Source organism: Hippoglossus stenolepis, chromosome 4 (genome assembly GCF_022539355.2).
Source record: "Hippoglossus stenolepis isolate QCI-W04-F060 chromosome 4, HSTE1.2, whole genome shotgun sequence".
NCBI lineage: Eukaryota > Metazoa > Chordata > Actinopteri > Pleuronectiformes > Pleuronectidae > Hippoglossus > Hippoglossus stenolepis.
In genome coordinates this window covers 7,846,487-7,862,016 of record NC_061486.1, presented here as the reverse complement: position 1 = coordinate 7,862,016, position 15,530 = coordinate 7,846,487, and the positions used below count along the sequence as shown (strand labels likewise).

At 43.2% G+C, this 15,530-nt stretch overlaps 1 protein-coding gene across 2 annotated transcripts in view; it reads right to left on the bottom strand.

Annotated features, from left to right (window-relative positions):
- The window catches only part of pitpnm3 (PITPNM family member 3), a 79,994-nt gene that overhangs the window by 30,038 nt on the left and 34,426 nt on the right, over positions 1 to 15,530 (bottom strand). For both annotated transcript variants that reach the window (XM_035155510.2, XM_035155511.2), the window contains exons 4-5: positions 8,430 to 8,497; positions 8,024 to 8,244 (exon numbers count right to left, since the gene is read on the bottom strand). In XM_035155510.2, coding sequence (XP_035011401.1) covers positions 8,024 to 8,244; positions 8,430 to 8,497 — 289 coding nt within the window. The remainder of the gene's footprint in view (positions 1 to 8,023; positions 8,245 to 8,429; positions 8,498 to 15,530) is intronic.

Below are 15,530 nucleotides of genomic sequence, written 5' to 3'. Positions count from 1 at the left end.
AGCCAGTCTCTGAAGCCACCTTCACAATCCTCACTGCTTCATCACAGAAAACTGACACTTCTGTGGCGGAGGGAAATTATTTACATGAGCCAGAAGAGGTGTGAAGAGGTTGGAAAATGTTTGAAAAATGAAAAGTCATCCTATTCTGCTTGACAGAAATAGGTGAAAGTCAAGCAGGCAAACATATCCTCCACAAAATAGTCGGTTAACCTTTAAACGGGCTCCGGGTCCTGTAACGGCCACATAAAGATGCACGGAGATCCCAGAGCTGCGAGCTGTGGACTCTTTTCAGACTCATTTGTGTTGTCGCAGCGTGTTTTACCTGTCCTATAATCTCTATAAAGCATATTCCCTGTTGGGTTAGTTTCGCCTGCAGCTTCACTCTTGGCAGTCTCCCGCTGCACTAGTCGCTATAAATGCAGCGATGCGAGGCGACACACCCCAGGATGTGGCTCTGATGTGTCGCTGGCAGTAGAAACAGTGTGTAGACATCACCTAGCGACTCTTGAGATGCAGTGTGTGACTCCGGGTCCTGGGGGCAGCTTTTTGTGACGGATTGTTCTCTACGTGATGCTCCCATGCAGATTTGAAAGGATACAAGGAACAAAGGGAAACCTTTTTAACTCGAACGGTACTGCGCAAAACTTATTTGCATAACAACAATCGCTCTCAATCCGTGAGAAATATTCAGCTCAGGCAATTTAAGCAGCGATGGTGGCACATTGCTCTCGGGAGGAATTGCTGTGCAACAAAATACCATCACCTCATCCCATTTATCTGTTTGTCAGGTTCCTGGTAATGAATATTGGGACTAAAATGAGAAATCCCTATATACCAATTAAGAACCACTGAGGGCTTGAGCCAAGCTTTGTGTTTGTTTGGCCGTGACCTCATTAGAATCTTGTTTTAAAAAAATAAGTACATACACCCTCCCCCCCCAAAAACACAAACTTATTCAAAGAGAATCTCCACAAAAACAAAAAGCAACAATTAATATTCAGAACGCAGCTGAACAGGATTCACAAGTCACACAGCAGAGGTTCAACACTTGCTGCACTGCAAATGTCAGGTGAGACTCTCATTATTTGCATTGCATAATTGCTTGATTATGCAAGCACTTGTTAGTATTATTATCACAGAGCAGCCACTGTTTTACATTCAGAAGAGTGCACAGAAATGTGTGTGTGTGTGTGTGTGTGTGTGTGTGTGTGTGTGTGTGTGTGTGTGTGTGTGTGTGTGTGTGTGCGTGTGCATGAGCCAAACTCAAGGTACAACATGCTGGAGGGATGCAGGTTATTCTATTTTCAGAATCAATGATCCTGATTCATCTGAGGGGATCATTAACGCCTGTGTCTACACAAACATGCGCTTTGGAAGAGCTGCAGCACCGAACCATCCAAATCCCATCTGCACTTAATAGCTATGATTACTCCTAATTATCTGATTATTATAATTTCCTATGAAAATGCAGGTGATCAATGAAGTAGTGGCTGCGACATCAGACAAACAGTTGTATGCTATAACGTATTTGCTGTGGGGGGGCGGAGATGTTGTTCTGCCGTCTTGGTTGTCGACACTGTCCCAATTCCCCCCCTTAGCCCCTACCCCTTGGATCTAGCTTCATTTTGCACGTGGCCATGTAGGGGGTAGTGTTGTCCCATTTCTCTATGTGATGGAGGGGTAGTGGCCATCTCGCCATTCAAACACGCCTTTAACATAGAGTATTCAGAACCCCCCTGAAAAACTAAAGGGTAGATGAGAATTCCCGAGTAGTATGAAATCTTGCAAAATAACCATGAAAATTCTTTATCTTATTTTACTTCAGTAGCAAATACAAATGTACATGAAGTTTGGAAAAAACTTCCCTGCTCATGTTATAACGTTTTCAGTGCTGGGCAGAAGTTTCTATGGACAGAACGAACATTACATTGAAATAAACACGCTGACTGACTGTGTATTGATCAATAGATCAAACTGTCCCGTTTGCCCTGCAGTTGTCAGATGTTCCACTGTTTTAATGCTGGTTGATAATTGTTGTTAATATAATAACGTAAGTTGATATCGTTTGTCGCTGTAATAACGTTTGGAGGGGGACACTCCCAGCGAAGGGCCCTTCATATCTAAGGATTAGGGCCAATTGGTGCAGGGCATTCAAAGTGTGTGGCTGCAGATTCAGGTTCATGATCAAGAGCACGTTAATCCAAAGTGTCGTCTACCAGGCCACAGTGAAGACATCCAACCTGACACTCATCAGCCAGCACAGACACAACTGATCATTCAAATAAGGCCTCAGAAGAGCCACATCCACGAAGGGGGGGGGGAGAGACAGTACAGGAGCGTGCTTCACGTCACAGAGTCGCCCTCGTTATTTCAAGATGTGAGTCATCACTCACGAGTGGCGGCATTTACCTCGTTTACACATCTCCACTCTCAGTAGTAAAAGAGTTGTTAACCGAGAACGCGCTGAGGTCGTGCTGCTAAGTAAGTGTAATTTGCTGCTCTGTTATGAGCGTCAGTTGACCTGAAACTGCCTGGAACTAAAGTTATCCTTCATCTTTGATCAAAGGCGGCTTTTGAGTTGATCTCGACGCCTGTGATTACCATGTGGATTTTTCTATTAGCACTGTCAAAGCACAACACTGTTCTACACTGAGAGACGAAGAGGAGTCCTCCTGTGGTAATGTGATGATGAGGAGAAGCATGAACAAGAGCGAGTCGATAAAACCTTGAATCAGCCTCATCACATGCAGCGTGACCTTGAGATAGAGCCGATTATGCCCCCCCGCCCCTGTCAACCCTCCCCCCTGCCTCTGGCCATACAATGTCAAACTGAAAACTCTAATGTCTGTCAGATTCCTGCTTAATTGCTCCGCCCTTTCCCTAATGGTTGGCTTAGCGCTGCACAATTAAGACGAAGAGCAATGGCCCTCCGCACAGTCTCTTTAATTAGGGAGAGCGCCCAGAAATAGTAGCGGCACGTCCCCAGCCGCCGATGGCCAGAATAATGAGTCACCATCTCCGTGAGCCGAGGTCACTCGCTGTGCACACGGACAGGGGGACTTCCTCTTCCTCTTCCTCCTCCCCTGGTGGAAAACTGATCCTGTATAATGACTCACCGAATCTATACGATCAATTATATATTTTTTAAGTTTTTAAGAGGTGAAATGTTTCTTTCTCGTCTCCTGGTGACGGTGAGCGGAAGTCAGGTTGAGAGGCTTTTCACTGTTGCTGTTAACTGAACGTGTTATGGTGCAATGACACACATTCGGTGATGCTTTCCAACTGTGTTTGTGTTGTGTGGGATGCATTTGGGCGAGTGTGACTATGGTTTGTGTGTGTATGTGTGTGTTGTCTTGACGCCTCGCTCCGAGCCAACGCCGTCAGGTACGTTCATTAGCAGGCAGAGCTAATAATGAGCCCTGAGAGCCCTTCACTGCACAAGAGGCCATGAACACAAGGGTCAACAAGGTCAACACAAGCTGAAAAACATGCTCATCCTCTCTGGGGGTGTCGCGCACAACACGAGGAATCATCACAATCTGTGTCCAAAGTGGTTTGTTTACGTGAAAGTTTGTCTCTGAAGCGCGAAGAGGCTTCGTCACCTCCACTCTGTGGTGCGACTTTCAGCCAAGCCGTTACCCAGAACAAGGAGTAAATAACCCGTACGGCAGCGATTCCTTCCAGCGTGGCCGTCGATTTCTCTGTTTAAGTTGGCACACGAACGAATGAGGCTCCACACATCCACGAGTCTAACACCGTCCTTAGAGCAAACACTGGAAACTGACAGAAGTGTTGTGTTTGTTGCTGTGTGGGTGAGTGTGAACGCGACTGACGGGACATATTGTCAGGGACCCGGAGCCATCTGCGCTTTGTCTAATTTCACTGGAGAGCTAAAACACGTATTTTACTCCTCTGTTCTCAGGAGGTTTTTTTTGTCCTTACAATTACGCTATAAGTGAAAAAACTGCTCTGGCTCGTTTCTGTTGCTTTCATCGATCACAGTCGCCTTGGGTGGCACTAAACTCAGGATGCAGTGTCAGTGCCCTTGAAAAGTGTTGTTGGGGAAACTTGTTTTGGTGGAACATTTTCACTTGGGGAGAAGATCACTGTCATTAAACTCCCCCCCCCCAAAAAAACAATAAAGGATACATCTACTGTAAGATTGCACAATCCAATTTGGTCAAAACCTTGTAAAATCGTGACGCTTGGAGGTTGTTGTTCTTCCCCTGAACAAAATGGATTTTTGAAAGTGGATGTGAGACATGCAGCCAATGGCTAGTCCAGTATAACCACGATTATTGATATATATATATATATATATATATATATATATATATATATATATATATATATATATATATATATATATATATATATATAGTTGATCAATGAGAGAAACTACAGTAGAGACATTTTAAAACTAACTTTGAATAGTTTGTAGAAAAGAAATGACAAGTTAATTTTTCAATAAGAATATGTCCTGCTTGGTATCTTGGTAACTGGTAATAGAAAAGGATATGCATCATGATTGTTGTTTATGTTAAGTGTTGAGCATTTTATCTAAAACTTCCAAATATCAGTATCTGTCTCGTAAAACCCAGCATCAGTCAGATATAACAGAAATGTATTAATAATAATAACGATAATTTGAGGAGAAAAACTAATGCACACATTTTGAAATTAGAACATCTCATATAAACATTAAAATTGTGTAACGCAGATATTTCAGCCTGTTTCTGAATTTTTAGTTTTTTACATTAAGTTTGTAGTTATATTTAATATTTCATTAATGTTTTTATTTTCTACTGATACAGCTTTGGTTCTTTGTGACACAACATTTTAATATGAACGTGTCACATTTTAAGCAAAACGTCATGCCTGGTGCCTTCATGTAAATTGTGTATTCATATGTGCGTGTGTCCACATGCATTTGAGAGCAGGGAATCAAGACGTGTCGCACTAACTCAGTTTTGCTAGGCTCCCAAAGGAAGTTGTTGTTTTGAATATTTTATCTGTTGATGTGGTGAAAGCCGAGCAGACGTCAAGCTGCCGAGCAGCGACACAACTCAAATCTCTTTCCACTCATCGCGCTTCCAGGCACTGTCTCGCTCCCGCAAACGCCAATCACGGGAGCGGACAGAGGCCCTGGCGACTGCCAAACACATCCTCCAAGCCCCGGTGATTAGTGACAATTCAAACAGAAACATCCTCAGCATATAATTGGAGAGCGGCGACAACTAAGTGACACTGTCAGAGATAAAGCTGGTGACCAGTGGGACGTGTGACATTAAATGTGAAATGAAATCATTAGTTTCGCTTGAGCAGCTCACTGAGCAGACAGCAGGCAAGACGAGAAAAAATGCGTGGACACAGACATGTATTTACCTCCTGCATGTTTCTGAAAAACATCCTCCAGCCAAGGACGCCATTACTGCACCTGCAGCGAGCGAGACCTGGGAGTTTTAATGCCGATAATACCAGATAATCTTCCATAGGGGAAGACTCGTCGACTGACTGCTAATCATCACTGAGCTACCACCACCATATCAGCAATTAACTTCCATTCCCTCTGAAACTGATATCACAAATGAAACCTGAACACACAGTGACTGTGGCTAATTAGACAAACAGATCATCGCACGCGCTCCTTGCAGAGGAGCCACCTCCAGCCCTCAGAGGAGGAGGCTTCACAATAAAATGCAACGGTAGTTAAAATGTTTGGAGTTTAATAGACCACGTGACCACGAGGCTGAAAATGCCATCTGCATACTAATTGACAAGTCTGGTTTGGGGTCTGTGGTCAATACATTTTGTCAATTAACCTTCACCATCTCAGCCAAGCAGGCATTTAGGCCTCTATGCTAATTCCTGCAGACGTGCATTCATCCAGGGCAGATTGTTGAAATGCCTCCTTTGACAGATTAGTGCAGCGCAGACTGTCCATTGCTCTTAGTCATGTAGAGAAATACTGATGATGTTGATTGAGTTGAATAATGGAACCGATCGCTTAAAACACTTCGAGCTTCACAATCTCCCCATCATTCATCAGCCGACTCACAATTCACAATTCAAATCCATGCAGCTAATACAACCCGACTCCTCTCATTATTTCTCCGCTTATATGTTTATTTCATCACCGCAGCTTCCTCCTTCATGTGCTGAGCCTTTAGTATTGCGGATTTAACTTGTCTGTTTTGGCATCAGAGGGGGGGTATTTGGTCTCCGATCCACGATTCTTCGAGAACTCCCTCAAAGATCACAGAGGGACAATTTACTTGACGTATGTCAGGTTTAACTCGGCAGATGTTAAAAGGTGTAAATGCATCAATCTCCTGACGCTCGCGATGTCTCAACTCTTCCCAGGAGTTACTTCATCGGCAAGCAGCATGTTGAAAGAAGCACTTAGACGGTTTGGGACATCCATCTTTCTCACTGTTTCATTAAAGCATCAAGAAGAGGGCAGTGATTTCAATGGGTGTTGTCATACAGAAGCAGCACCGTGAGCATAATGTCTCGCTCGCAGGCCGTGCACGTCTCCGTGTGGATAAATTCAGCAAATGGCACCTAATATGTAATTAAAGCCAGAAAGGAAGAAGAAGAGGTTGGAGGAATGAATACAAGTGGAATGGAAAATGTTCTAATTTTAGGAATTTGTTAGGCTCTGTTGGTGGAGAACTGAGAAACGTTAGCAGTTATTGCAGCATCTACTTACATTGTCTATTTACACAATAAAACACATGGTACCAATTAAACATCTGGAAATGCCTCCTAGTTAACGTCGGCTGCAATCGCTGTTCTCTAAAGAAACAGCCGTCAACAACAGCTCAGCTCAAATGATCATATATAAAATACATCCGTTTTGATGAAGAGTTTATCAGTCAAAACCTCATCAAGTTTGTCCAGATTGTTGCACATTGTTACAAATCACTTTTGCTTTTTTTTAATTGAACTATATTATCGCACGTCTCTTCTTCCAATCATCCTTCTCTCCTCTGTAACTTGCAATTATCTCAGCTAATGATGAGCTAACTAAGTTTATTACTGCAATCTGATCCTCCCTTCTCTTGATGGAGGAAGGTCGAGGTATATTCACATGTGTTCTCACATCCTTCATACACCAGCTACAAGAACCTAAGAAAGGGGAGGACTAACTTTCAGGAGAAGTGATGGTAGCAACCTAAAGTGTTTCCCATCGTTCACGCCAGGTATCAGGCCCTGTTCTGTCCTGACCTGGCACTGACGTACGTCTCGAGTCACCACTCGTGATCGGATCTCACTTCCTCTCTCAAATCACACATGCGTCGTGTTGTTTGCAAAGACAAACAAACAAGCTGCCTCTGCTCGGTCTGACTATCACAGGTGGGTCCGTTGTCAAAGTTTCAATTGATTAGTGGCCTATAGGAAGCATTCGTGTTCACACAGCAGAAAGGACGAGGCTATATGTGTCCCAGGAAACTATCACATGATGCTGGAGTGATTGGACCTCAAATTGTGTTCACACCTGTATGGATCGTCTGAATACTCTGAAAGTTTCTACCTTTACTAAATGGACACTTTTGCAATAAATGATCAAATGTGCAAAGAGACATATTGGACAGTTTCATGCTCCCACAAAAAAAACCAAGAAGGAGCATATTAACAGCTGTTCTTTAAGGACACGGTTTAATAATAAATGTGAATATATGTATTTTATACGAAGTTTGTAAAACAGATTCCATTATGCTGCTTTGCTGGATGCACTAAAACAGTCTGGGTCAATAAAAACTGACTCGGGGATGAAGAGATCATTCATTGATGCAGATGTTCATACTGGAGAGATGAACATCATTCTTTTAAAATTGTATTTGGTGTTTTGATGATGCTGCAAAACATGCATATAAAAAATATCCTGCAGCTGTTTAATCTGATTGAGATCTAGTGTACATGCGTCACCTCCTTTTCAGACCTTGTGCCCTTCTCCAGTTATTTAAACAGGATATAAACCACATCAGGATTATATGCGGGTTCTGGCAAAGGCACTCACTTGGATACCAGGGAGAAGGCGTCAGCGCACACGGCCGGACATGGCACCAGCTTGATCATCACGTGTTCTGCAGCAGCCTGAAAATGCGCCCGCGCCACCTTCTCCAGCACTGACGACAAAGTGGCCACATCACCGGCCTTCGAGCTGGGGTCTCCGCCTGCCGTGTCCAAGATGTTTCCCCCGTGCACCACGAGCAGCAGCACATGGGTCTTACATTTCCTCTGCAAAAAGGGTTCAATTAGAGTTGAAAAAGAAGCAGTTAAAAGGAGAGACTACAAGGGAGGGAAGGGAGAGCAGGGACATTTTAAGGAGGAGAGGGGCTGCATAAGGAGACAAATAATCGGGTACTTCTAGTCGTTCTAGGCCACTGGTGAAAACACTGAGTGGTTCTTCATAATGATCCTACCTCTGTGTCCTCCAGTCCTTCAATGCTGCTCTGAGGGGGACAGCGCGGACCACCCAGCTGGTAGAGACCTTATGTGAAGAGTAAAGTGCAGAAGCAGGAAGGAAGGAAAGAGGGCAGAATAAAAAGAAACGGAGAGAAAAGAGGAAAGAAAGGGTCACTGCTGGAGCCACTTCCCCCAGATGCACCAGAAATATAAATGGATATTGATTTGTGAATATGGTCAATATGACTAATTCCTCTTCATCTTTCTTCATTCCTACTGGAAATTGGGTGATGGGTCATGTACCCTCGGGCTTAAACAGCATAACCATGAGATTCAGAATTCAATACTGACAATAAACAGCAGGCGCGTGGTTGTTTCACTGCTGCAGAATCGAAAGCCGCCACATGTAATTGGATTTTGGTTTCTGTGATGCAGGAAAAACAATGGACCTCTTTTCCAGACACAAAGGATTAGATGACGGGGACGTTTTTATCCAAGCTGCAACAACTAGAAGCATCTCTCCTTCTCTCTCTCCGTGTCGTGCAGCACATCATGGGAACCTGGCCAAACTCATTACCCTCTGAGCCCTGTGCCATCCTATTCCCGAGCTCTCTCTCTCTCTCTTTCTATTTTCTCTCTCCTGGCTCAAGGCAGGTCTCTAAGCTTTGCTCGCTCGCTCGCTCGTTGTTTACTTGGCCTCCTCGTCTGGGAGCGACTGTCATGAGAGGCCCGCACAGACTCTGCGCGCTGTCAGCTCCCTTCCCCGCTCCCAGCCCACAGCCTGCTTCCGACTGCCGGCTTGTCGAGAACAGCTCAGCACACACAGGGGAGTCGGGGCGCTGCACTATTTTGGTCACAGAGTAACAAGAAATCAATGGAGAGAGGTTTTCTTTTTCTGAAAGAGGCAGAAAAGTTCCTCCGAACACCTTGTCATGTATTTTACTGTGCAAACACAGCTGGGGAGACATGTGAGCAGAAAGAAATCTGCCTTGTTTGATGAAACCGTGATTGTAGTTATTTGTGGTACAGATCATTAGTGTGTTTTTGGAATACATCATATTAATGGATGCCACTGACTGGAATTTTGTTATATGTGATGAATGACTTTTCAAACAATAAAGCCTCATTCCTATGGGTTTCATCTTTGGTCTGTCTGCTTCTCTGTGCTACCTCCTTCCGCTGTGATTGGCCGTCAGATGGATTTAAAGAACATCAGGGATATGAGGCATTGGTTTGCAGCACATTCTTTTCTAAAAATATTAAGTGGTATAGATCAAATGATCTGGATATTACTGGGATCACTAGGATTATTTTATATTCAATTTCTGCCGATAGATCCCTTTCACCTAAATCTTACACACTGAACCTGAAGTCTTGTTCATCCTTTTTCAGAGGGAACACCATCATTTCAAATCTGACTGAGGTCACAGGTTTTAAGATAAATTCAGGTTTGTATTTTTGTCGAACCAAGTCGGATGTTTCCAAATAATTATTTTTATATCAAATATATAAAATCACTGACAATTATTTGAGTTTCCGACAGTAGAGTGTCATAATCGTAATATTGAAGCCACGTAAACTACTACAAAACATCTGTTCCAACAAAATAATCTTATGTGTACAGGAAATACTTTGAAATTTGATCAGTTTTTAAGAAATTGCTGCTTGAAACTTTCATCTGAAACCCAGAAAAGTTAGAGCAGCGCCTCAAACCAGAAAACTGAAATTGTTTTCATTACAAGTGTCACAGTTTTCTGTGTTCTACAACACACTCACATTATAAGAAGCCCCTCGTGCATTTCACACGTAGCATCATGTTGGAAAATTGTCCTGTCAATCTGCAACAAATAGCTGCGTTCAGCAGATTGTCGGAAAGACGGTTGGAGGAAATAACAGAGCTTCAACCCCCTCATAATGATTTGTGAGAGGGGCACATATGCTGGGATTCTCCCGAGTTCAGTGACAAAAGAGATATTTGTCTGATATTGGAGCAAACTGACAAAATCATCCTTCTGTTTGCACGGCTCGGTAAACCGGCTCCCTGGGGTCAATTCTTTTCCCTCCTGCAGCAGGTATTTGTCGTTCAAGGGGGGAGTCCAACTATCAATCTGCTTTTCTGTTTTCATCACTTGCGTTTCCCCTCACAGGTCTGAAGTCTGCACGTCGATATGTGCTTTATGAAGCTCAGCGGTCTTTAGCAACTCTCTCCCTGCGCCCATTCGCTCCCAAACAAATGGCCGAGGCTAGAAAGCACCCTGTGGAAAGTGGAAAAAGCCTCACAGCAGTTCAGAAGCATCAGTGTCATTTGCAGTGGTTCGAAGCCCAGAGATGTTTCTTTACTTACTCCCTAGAGAGAGGAAGAGAAAAAGAGCTGGGAAGATGAAAGGGCTCTTCAGGGAAGTCTATGAGAGCTGAATGAAAGGGCTGAAATATTGATCTATTGATCCATGTTTGGATCCCTCTTGTGTCCTGTTCTGTCAGTGTAACTAAGAGTGAAAATGTCATTATTCCTCGAAACTCAGCATTGCTTCTTTCTGTGTCCAGCATGCAGACATTTCATATTCTGTTTATCTCTCTCTCTGATTCTTCTTCCTCGCAGGTCTCAGGCACTTCTATCACCCACATTCATCATCAGCATGATCTGCTGCCGGGCTCTTCCCAGGGAGGATAGAAATGGCAAAATGCCCTCAAAGTTTCCTGCCTGCTGGAGTGTGAATAAACTCATTAGAGCGCTACAGTATCGCTGTGATTTATCTGCGCTCCAGAGAAGACGTGCACAGAAAACAGCAGCGTTGGCGTCTTTTTGGGATATTTAGTTTTTGCCTCTAAACCTTTAGCTTAATTTTGGAAGACAAGCTGCAGTTTGAGGGAACATAAGAAAAGGTTTATGATGCAGAACAAAGCCTCTGATTACACTGGTGGGGAATGATTATGAACGCTTTCCAGTACACAGACGTGTGACAACAATCAATATACTGAAACCCTATGTGAAGATAAAGAAATCAGTGGTGGTAATAATAATAAACGGGCTTATAGTATTGATTACTGCGTGACATATGGTTATTACAATGACCTGCTCTGTCCGTGGGGTATATCTGTCCATCCGTTAAATATGAGTTCAATATTCAGTCTCTTTTAGCTTTGTTTTTGGTCTCTGGTTCTTCAGCTGCTAAAGAGCTTTTTTTACACCAAAATGAGCAGGAGTACGCAATTTTTGTAAATGTGGGTGAACCTTAAAAAATAGGTGACTGACTCCTTTCCCATTTGCAAGAGAGTCTGCCTTTCTGTTTTTCTTCCCGGTCGTGTTTACTGTCACAAACATCTAACACTAAAAGCTGAGGCACTCTCTCAGCTCTCTGTCTGTCAAAATTAGGGCTTTCACCCGGGTGTCCGATTAGAAAGCTGCCAATCAGAGTCAGAGACGATTAGTCATTTGACCCGGGAGTGGATGCCGATTGCCTCTGGAGCCAATGGAATGTTTGGGAGACAAGAGTCTAGTGAGTATAGTTGCTGATCATAAAAAACTAAACTGTGAGCTGAAAGAGGCTAAAATGCTACATAGAGCTAAAGGGAACGAGTGAGGGCGGCTGTGGCTGAGGGGTAGAGCGGTCGTCCTCCAACCTGGTCGGCAGTTCGATCCCCAGTCTTCCCCATCTGCATGCCGAAGTGTCCTTGGGCAAGATGCTGAACCCTGAATTGCCCCACATAGAATAACAAATTGCTGCTTATAGATGCACTGTATGAATGTGTGTGTGAATGAAAAACTGTACTGTAAAGAGCTTTGACTGGTCATCAAGACTAGAAAAGTGATATAACACATGACTCAATCCATTTGGAAAATATTCATTAGTGCAGCCCTACATGTTTTCATTCACCCATACAGGGTTTATTGGAATGGCCAAACGTGTTTACACCATTATTCCCTCCATTGGGTGCTGGAAGAGTGGATGACAAATGTAGATGATGTAGAATTTTTAGTGACTGCACATAAAATGGTTTTAACAATGTATTTCACTCCGAACTTCTTCAGGTTCCCTCAACAACATTGATGATTGAGAAGCAGGACGCAAACTGCGCAGCAAAACAAATCTCTTCTCTCATGCATGACGAATCACACCCTGAGGTCTGGTGCACAGTGAGACCCGGGTTTCTGCAACGGATGTTTACATTTGCTTTTGATCACTGGCAACGTTTCGGTCTCTGCCTGTATTTATTAGCAATCTCCATGAGAGATGTCACGTGGAATATTTGCCGTTATTTGACAAGGCTCCACAGTCCAAATAAAACATTGCAGTTACACGGATTGAATTAATAACTTTTGTGTCGCAAGTAAGATGTTACGCTTTGACTCGACAGTGTTTGCTGTTGTGCAGCAACAGGTTAGGGTGCTCATTTGGAGGAACGCTGTATCTGCCGACCGGGTGAACAACCCCCCTCTGACCCCTGGCACAGTACAGGCATGCCAACAAGCTCAGCCATCTGTTCGCTGCTGCCGAGATCAGGGTCTGTCGTGTTGCCCTGCTGCACAAAGACCTCAGGAGACGCCACCAGCTCCATTGCATGACAAACACACACGTACACAACATAAGGTGAAGGAGCACAGAAAAACAGACGCACAGACACATACATTCAGACACATGCACACACAATCTGTCTCTTACAATCCCAGCTGCTCCCTGTCAACATGCTGCCGTGGAAGAGACACTCCTGGGCACGTACACAGGAGTGCACACACACACACACACACACACACACACACACACACACACAGACACACACAGTATATACACGTACAGAGTAACTAGGGACATGCTGATTTGATATTCAATATCTATATCTGGCCAAATCAATGCATCAAACATGTGGAAAAGATAACAAATATAATCAATATCCATATCAATAGATATTTAAAGCTCAAAGGCAAAGATGGAACAACAAAGAAGCAAATATAAGTGTTTAGAGAAGAGAAATCAATGTAACGGGTGCAAAAAACAAAAGCGTGCAGGTATCGGAAACTCACTTTAAAGAAGAGTTTGACATTTTGGGAAATAAACTTATTTGCTTTTTTATTAAAATGTCTGTAAATATGAGGCTACAGACAGGAGATGTGAGCTTTGAAATTGGGGAATAACAAGCCTGGCTCTGTCTATAGGTAATTCTACATCTCAGTATAAACTTGCAACATCTCACTTGTTTATCTGTAAATCAGCCTTTGTGCTAAGCTAACAAGCTAACTGACAGTGGTAACAATGTTCTCGTCTAATTCTCGGCACGGAATGTAATTTTCAATTATTTCTTTTAGACGACACACAAGAGTGAAACTGAGAAAACTGTGAAATTTAGACGACCAAGCAAATGTGTACAAGGAAGTTAATGAATTTAGTTGTAAAACATTGCAGAAGTGAGTTTAACATCCCATAATGAGCTCCAAACTGTCTCATTATCAAGTCTAACAGAAGGGAGCAGCTGTGTTTATAAACTGAGTCATGATGAGAACCGTATTATTTACTGTTGGGATTTTATAAGAATAAAAATTGGATTGATTGTATCAGTTTAAGCAAATTTTCAATGTTTTGATATCGGTTTTGTAGCAGGACATTTTGAGTTAAGTTAATCTTATATGATCAAGGTCACACATTTATCTCTACATAACATACAGAGGGGTTTACAGTTTGAATAACATGTGACGCACTACACTTTTTAATAAAAAGGAAAAACCTTAAGCCTGGTGCACACTAGAGGATTTTTAAACTCTTAACCAATTTTAAAAATGTGAGAGAACACGGACCTAGTGACAGATTTAATCGATTTTTTATCTTGTAAACCTCATTGTTGTTTGTACAAGTACGCAACATCCAGTTAGTGATGCTTCCCGTCAGTTTTCTCTCATTGGCTTTTGCAGGTTTCTGTCGGAGCCGATTATCAAAAAATATCAAACAAGTTTGATATTTACTATTCGAGATCGAGGAGGCTCTGACTTAATCTGTAGCAATAAGATTATTTTGTAAACCCCTCACACTTCAGGATTATCTGGGAAGATAGTCTGCGCCTGAGACAAATCTCAGGAGGGGAAACAGGCATTATCCTTCATCCTGGAGCAACAGTTATTCACTAGGTGACATATAAACACAACAGGAATATAATTGTAATGTGAAAAAACTGATTTAATAGTGGAAATTAAGTAAATAATATATTTTAAGTGGCCATTAAGTGCTATAAATTGAAGGCTTTAGGTGATTCGGACCCATTTCTACCTTTTGTGACCACAGTGGCTGCACATGACGCTTCCGCCGGACATGAACACGCCCAACAACACTCGATCAACGTTACTAAAGGGTCAAGGAAAGTGTTAAAACATCAGCAGAAGAAATCTATGTGGAGCTGAGAGGCGTGACGCACTGCAGTGTTGCCCCCCCCCCACCACCACCACCACCAACCCCCAAAAAGGGCTGTAAAAAACAGACGAGGCAGAGTAATCCTCCAGCGATGGAGAGCCGAGTCTTTAAAGCCACTTGTTACAATTACCTCACCTCTCCCTCCTTTCTGTGCCGTTTGCACTCTTTTATTAGCGTTCGGCAGAAGAGATATTTGTCTTTCCAGCTTATACGGCTCTCAAGGCAGTTTTGTTGTCAAGGGAAAGACGAAAACAATAATTACACGGGGATTAAAGAGAAAGGGAGATTATGCCTGCGCTGGCGTCGTGTGTTAAAAATATGACTTGACCAGGAGGAGGTGGTGAGCAGAAAGCAGATGACCTGAAATGTACATTGTTCAGCGTCTCTCCATCTCTGCAGGTGTTTCTGAATAGAGCTACAGGGTGCGTGCAGGGGAGGGAGCGGTGGAGCTGCACGGAAAATGGAAAATCATTCTCCCATTCACTGCATCTCTCTCCAGGTCACTTTGTGTGGAATTATACTCGCATCGCACATTATGTTGACGGGATGAAAAATGTTTCCTGGCTGAGTTGTTTGGCTGAGTTTATCTCTTAGTCATCTCCACCCAACTGTCTCGCTCTACTGAAATGGCCATTTTAGCCAAAGCTATCCCGGCTTGGCAGCACAGGCCGAGGAAGCAGCCAAGTTGGAGTTTCTCTTTTTCAAGGAGTCCGTCGTTTTTTT